Source organism: Nicotiana tabacum, chromosome 1 (genome assembly GCF_000715075.1).
Source record: "Nicotiana tabacum cultivar K326 chromosome 1, ASM71507v2, whole genome shotgun sequence".
Taxonomy (NCBI): Eukaryota; Viridiplantae; Streptophyta; class Magnoliopsida; order Solanales; family Solanaceae; genus Nicotiana; species Nicotiana tabacum.
The window spans coordinates 45,253,022-45,259,549 of record NC_134080.1 but is presented as its reverse complement, the minus strand read 5'-3'; the positions used below and the strand labels follow the sequence as shown (position 1 = coordinate 45,259,549).

General features: G+C 38.0%; 1 protein-coding gene across 4 annotated transcripts; it reads right to left on the bottom strand.

Moving 5' to 3' along the window:
* Positions 1-995: 995 nt before the first annotated feature.
* Positions 996-5,333, bottom strand: LOC107832810 (uncharacterized). 4 transcript variants are annotated; one of them, XM_016660694.2, is made up of 5 exons: positions 5,061-5,332; positions 3,325-3,687; positions 2,524-2,829; positions 1,292-1,439; positions 996-1,177 (listed from the first exon to the last, which is right to left on the bottom strand). In XM_016660694.2, the coding sequence occupies exons 1-4, from the start codon at positions 5,274-5,276 to the stop codon at positions 1,305-1,307; spliced, it is 1,020 nt and encodes a 339-aa protein (XP_016516180.1). In that variant the 5' UTR covers positions 5,277-5,332; the 3' UTR covers positions 996-1,177; positions 1,292-1,304. The 4 variants fall into 4 exon arrangements, with proteins under 4 accessions (XP_016516180.1, XP_016516182.1, XP_016516183.1 ...); XM_016660696.2 differs by having other exon boundaries at positions 996-1,172; XM_016660697.2 differs by lacking the exon at positions 996-1,177 and having other exon boundaries at positions 1,210-1,657; positions 5,061-5,333.
* Positions 5,334-6,528: the final 1,195 nt, after the last annotated feature.

The window sequence follows — 6,528 nt, the reverse complement described above, 5'->3', positions numbered from 1 at the left end:
AAGAGGCAGCTTTGATAAAAGACATTTTTTCCAGTTTTCTAGATTCTAGAGAGAAGTAGGAGTTTCTCTCTGTAGAGCCCATCATTTCTAAAAGGCTGAATGAAGAACAAAATTTGAAATCTGGTCGGAAAAACCTCCCCCCGTCGACGGAAAATAGTGAAAGTTGTCGGATTTTGGAGAAAGATAGATAGGTAGACTCGGAATAGCCTCTCCAGACGAGATCTGGCCGGAAATTGCCTCACGCGCTGGCGCGTGGCATAAAGATCACCGGAAGTGGGTCGCGCGTGAGGGCGCGTAGGAGGCTGTCCGTCGGAGATTTTCCTGGGTTTTGGTCGCAATGGGGGTGGCTATCTGTGGGTGGTGATAGAATCCTAGGATTCATGGTACAGAGATGCCTCGGGAGTAGTGCCTGAGAGCATCTTAGGGTTTCTGTTTTTATAATCTTCTTTAAACACGTCCTATTTTCAATAATATAAAAAGGATAGGTTACTCAAACAAAGAAATAAAAGTATATCCCAAATATTAAACAAGAGAAACTAATAACCAGAAGAAAAGGTTAAACGTTTGATGATAATATAGAAGCAATCACTAAGCAAGGTTCCTTCAGTTGTTGGAATTAAGACTATTGTTAATTAGATAACAGTTATGACCTAATAATATCTTAGTTCAAATTGTGAAAAGATATGCATCAGGCCAGATTAATTTAATTGATTATGTGTATGAACAAGTGAGGCTTGATATTCACCTGTGATGGATAGAGTTCTTTATAAGTGGAGACGACCAACCCCTTTCTCTAATTATCCAAAAAAGCAAAATATCCCTAATTTTTGAAGAGAAATCCAATTTCCATTGTTAGACATAATTCTTTTGCTTCAAATTGGCATTGCAGATTAATGGTGTTTCTGCAAACTAGTATTGACGAGGCAGATTCGCCCGATAGATGTAGTCATAGAGTTCTCAGATATCAGACTCAAGGGACCCAAAGGAAAAAGGAATAGACAAAAGATCCAAATCCCTCTCTAAGGTATTAAGAACTTGCAACTACTACTAAGAATTATATGATCAGGATAGAGTTAATTCAACACAACATAGAAACTAAAGTTGTTCACTTCTTTTTGTTTGTCACCATCTTGCTTTATAGAGGGTATTGCTATTTGCTCCTGTTGTTATAGCTGCACTGAGAAATAAATACCAAAAGGAAGCTGATGGTTGGCATGAAATAATTCTAGCATCTGATTGCACGAGAAACCAGTTTAACATACAAAAATTAATTATTTTAGCTGGTACTTACAAGGATAGAACTATTAAGATTTAGACAATGGTTGGTATGGACGTCGATGATCAGGAACCCCTTCTTCAGACCGTCTGTCTTCGAACCATTTCAGAACTCTTTTGCGAGGCAGATTTGTCACATGCACAATGCTGTTAATCATGGCATTCTGCATCTCCACAGCGGAGAGAGTATAAGGATAACAATGTTCTCTCTTTCATCCTTAGATATAGCACTTAGCAATTGCATGCAACAACATCACCAAGCAAACCACATATCCATTTTCAACCGTACAGTTCGGAGAAACCAGTATGAGGAGTCACGGGTCGCGTAAAAGATGCAATGTTGGACTGATTTAGCAGTGCTTACTAGCTCAGATCGGATTTTCTGAATAAATCATCAGTATCCAGCTTATATCAAGAAATCATACCGCACAAAGTTGAAGAGAAAAAGTACCACGTATGCCTCAGCCCCAAACAAGTTGAGATTTTTTTTTTTTTTTTTAAATTCAATTATGTGATCCAAGTATTTTAAGTTCTAAGTGATCCCTAATGATAGGGGAACTAGCAGGCATTTAAACTATTAATAGAAGGGCACAAAGGTATTGAGTTGGTTGAACAAGAGCTGCCGATTGCAATGGGTTGCCATTCTACGGAGTCATTTCTCAGATTTATCGACCCAGTGCTAAAGTTATTACTATGTCAAATCTCTTGGGGTTTAGTTTACAGCTTGTAGCAACCACTCATTTCACCTTAAAGTTATTGGCAATTTCTAATCAAATGCCAACCCCAAGGATAGTAGATGTAGAGCAAAACAGATAACCTGAAATAGGTCTGTCTAAATTTTCTCATCACATCCATCCTCATCCCGAACAAATAAGGAAAGAAAAGAAAAAAAGATAAACATGAAAACAACAAACAAGATATATTGGGAACACAGATAGGGAGGACAGATGTGTTGAGATTTGGACAACGAGAGCAAGAAAGCAGATTGAATATCCTAGATTAAACTTGACCCCCAAACTCCAATGTCACAAGAGCCACCACTCAACATTGTTGGCCTCAATAACGAACATTTTACATCCCAGACTATTTGATATGTCAGCAGGATCTTTTTCCCGTTTCCCACACCCAAGCCCCATTGTTCAGATGCAGAGTTAAGCAACAATATGCAGAAGCTTTCTATTCAGATATGAAATTTTACCAACATAGACTTAAAAGCATAAAAAACAATAGAGAAGTAATGGGACTCACAGTGGGCCGCTTTGATCGTCTATAAACTTGTTCAAGGGTTTCTAGTTGGACTTTCTTTATCCTCTTTTGAGCAGACCAACTACTTTGCATCACGTGGACTGGTGTTTCCACCTTAGCCTCAAGCCTTGCAACATCACTTATCTCTATGGGAACAGTCTCCTGGGGTTTGCTTTCAGGCTCTATCATTCTGGGGGCAGGTTCATCGGGTAAGGCATCACTCAGCAACAAAAGGTTTGGCGGAGGATTGCGAAGTAATTCAAGAACAATGGCTCTATCAAGGCATAGTTCAGCAGCAAGATTTTTTATCTGGAAGGAAAAAGTGAATTAGAAGTTATAGAGTTAGCAGCACTAGACATATTCTCTTTCAATAGGTAGCAGAGGTTAAAAGAAACATTTCCACATTTTTCTGCGCTTCCAATTCTGCTACAGGTTCCAAAACTTCCAGTCTATACTTATCAATGATATGCTTCATTTGCAAATTAGTATAGTTTTAGCTAATTAACGTCAAGAATATGGTGCAAGCTAAAAGTAGATGTCCAGTTAAATGCTACATAAACAATGGAATCTGAAGAATGGAAGTACACAGGAACAAATGAGATTAACAAGGTAAATTTTGCCCAAGCATTTGAAAACTTTAGACACGTGGATAGATAGCACCAATGTTCTTTGCGTCATGCTTAAAGCTGGAAGACGCAAAGAGCCGAGTGAACCAAAGTGGCCTTAAGGCTCACGAATAATGAGTAGCTGTAACGCCATTGTGGCATCAGATTTGAGAAGACTAGCATTAAGATGACAACTTACATTTGTCTTACGCCGTCCCTTTCTCAAGGCATATCCCAGTTTCTTAAGTTGCCAATTTTTCAATTTCACTGGCAATTCTTCATCTTTATCATCCTCATTATCATCATTTGCTACTACTTCTTCATCTTCATCCTCACTCTCAATTTTCTCATTGGCAATTGAGGCAATTTCTCCTAGTAGTTCATCATCCTTCAGTGCCTCCTCCAATTCACGTTCCAGCTTCGCGAGGTCCTCCTCACTTATATCATCATCGTTCAAAGATAGGTCATCATTTTTCAGATCTTCTTCCAGCAGCTGAAAGAGTGCCTCAAAAGCATCTTCATCTATATCACCATTTTCCTCAGTGTCTATTGTAGGTGGACTCTGACATAGGAAGCAAACAACAAAACCTCAGGTTCAGTAAACAATTAAAAGGTGTGTAATACAAACATCCAGGTGTAAAGAAGAGGTTGTTAATTATATCAAAGTTCATGAGCAAGTCTTCACCAAAAAAGAAAACACAGATATGTTTCTACTGAACTCCTAGTGAAGGCAAATAGTTTGAATATTCAAGTGAAAGATCTCAAAATATCAAACCACGTTAAACATTAAGCTTGTACATAGTAATTAAAACCAGAGACAAATCACATTCCACATCCCAGAAAAGATAAGATAAGAATAGGATTGCTATCAAAACGGGTGAAGAGACAGGGTATCATGATGGATATTTACATGTCCAATAAGAAGTTCAAGGGACAGGGTTCTTTTTTATGGTTATTCACATGCACCAGGAAAAAATAGCTGCATAAAATCTAAACTTGGAGTAGTGGCCTACAAAAATGCACCTCGTCAACCGTAAAAGCTACAGAGTTAGTGTTACACGTATTGATCAGCAGAACGCTATTCTATCTGTCTATCATTTACAATCACACGGAAAAAAATGTCCTGCTATTGACTCCTTATACTAAAAGCAGCAGGCAAGTAGATCAAGTACGTCGAAACAGTTAAGCATGATTACAGAAAGGCATCCAGTGGACAAGTAATTTGAGTGGTGCAACAATTGCCATTAAAATATAAGGTGCAATTTTGTTAAGATGTTAAACAAAAATCATAACAATGTATGATGCTTTCCCATTGCTCTCTTCAACTACATCAATATGGCACATGAAGCCTTATGCTATTTTTGAGAAGGCACGGGAGAAAATATGTTATTGATATTTGATGAACATAGCCCCCCCCCCCCCCACTCCCACCCCCCGGGAGGAGGGGGACCATAAATCATAGGGGCAGAGGTAGCACATAAGCTACGGGTTCGGCAGAACACAATAGCTTTTCGCGCGAACCCTCTGTATATGTTAAAAGATCTACTAAAAATGTGCAAATATTAAATTTCGAACCGAGTAACTCAAATAGCTAGTGGATTTAGTGGCATTTCGAACCCATAAACTTTAAATCCTCACTCCGCCTTTGATCATGTTTGCGAAGCATAAGTATTTACTCATACAAGCACCTTAAAGTCTACAATTATTCAACAGATGAAAGTAAAAGGTAAATTCATAAACAGCAACCTATATCAGTAAAAACAAGAAAATTGCTCAATAGTTACAGGAGTAACATTCATATGCGAATCAAAGTTGTAGAAACAAATAAGCAGCTAACATTTTCTCAACAAAGACCCAATTTTTAATTTGCAAAACTCGAGAAACTGTATAGAAGATAAAATTGGCTATTTACAAAGTATAGTACATAGTATATACCTTTTTCTTTTTCTTGGAAGAAGTGATAGCAGAATTGGCGCTGTTGCTTCGACGGCGGGAGAAAGTGAGAACGGAGGAAGAGGGACGAGAGGACGAAGAGTGAAGTGGCAAAACAACGTTTGTTCTGCTTCTGGGCTGACCCGCAAGAAGATGAAGATCGTTGGTTGAACAGCGGAGTGTAATGGAAATGCGAAGAGTCGTGGAAGCAGAGGCCATTCTCCACTTTCTGAATAGCTTCGAGGCTTATCTGTATTCTGTTTGAAGGGTTTAAGAAGGGGGTAATTGGCGATAATATTATTTGGAAGGGGCCCTTTTTCGCTTTTCTCTTTTTATGTCATTATTATTATTATTATTATTATTATTATTATTGTTGTCGTCGTCGTCATGTTGTTTAATCCAAAAATTAGTTTTCGAATAAATAATTTATTGTATTTGTTGGAAGGATTGAGTTAGCTTTGAAATACTTGTAGAGAAAAATAAAATTGGAATAAATGAATCTCACGTAGTTGTCATTCACTATATACATAGTTATATACGTACATCTGATGACTAATCATAATACCTAGCCATAATTAACCTTTAACTACTAATTCTAGTTAACTAAACCTCACTTACAACTTACTATGTACCATTCTACAATTCACAATACAAGATACAAGTAAAGTCTGCTATTAACACTTTCTACACTCCCGCTCAAGTTGGCTGATGAAGATGATCCCCAACTTGCATAACATTTCACAGTCTAATTGTTTTCCCAAAGCATTGGTTAGAATGTCTGCTACACGCTCCTTGCCTGGCACATGCTCTGTTCTGATTAGTCTTTAATGTAGCCTTTTTCTACTCCTTGCCTGGCACATGCTCTGTTCTGATCAGTCTTTGATGTAGCCTTTTTCTACTGAAATCGCTGGCAATCTCTATATGCTTTTACGCTCATGATACATGTTATCTTGCCAGATGGTGTACTACTCATTAATAATCCATTCAGGTTTATCCTCGATGTATCTTACCGCTCGCAGTGCTGCTTCATAATGGGACTCCTTTGGGGCATGGATAAATTGATTTAGGTGTTGAATAGCAAATGAGATATCTGGTCTTGTAGTGACCAAGTAAAGTGGTCTTCCTATCAGCCTCTGATATACTCCTATGTATTCTAATTCCTTGTCCCTAGAGATATCAAATTTTTGATCATACTCTTGACTTGTTAGCTTTTGACTTTGTTCCAAAGGTGTTGTAACTGGTTCTGGTTTAGCTCCCCCCTAGACCACATTCTCAAATTAGTTCCAATACATATTTCCTTTAGTTCATAGTATACTTCTATCAGATCTGGCGAATTCAATTCCAAGGAAAAATCTCAATTCTCCTAGATCCTTCATTTTAAAGTTGTGATTCAAAATGCCTTTGGCCTCTCGAATCAGTGTGACATTGCTGCCTGCGATTAACAAGACATGAACATACACCAAAATTACAA

Bases quoted from the DNA above. Each gene is read 5' to 3' on its own strand.
- LOC107832810 (XM_016660694.2), bottom strand. From the start codon at position 5,276: ATGGCCTCTGCTTCCACGACTCTTCGCATTTCCATTACACTCCGCTGT. The intron at 2,830-3,324 runs GTAAGTTGTCAT...TTTTCCTTCCAG, and splicing joins AGGGACGGCGTAAGACAAAT to ATAAAAAATCTTGCTGCTGA. The intron at 1,440-2,523 runs GTGAGTCCCATT...GTGGAGATGCAG, and splicing joins GACGATCAAAGCGGCCCACT to AATGCCATGATTAACAGCAT.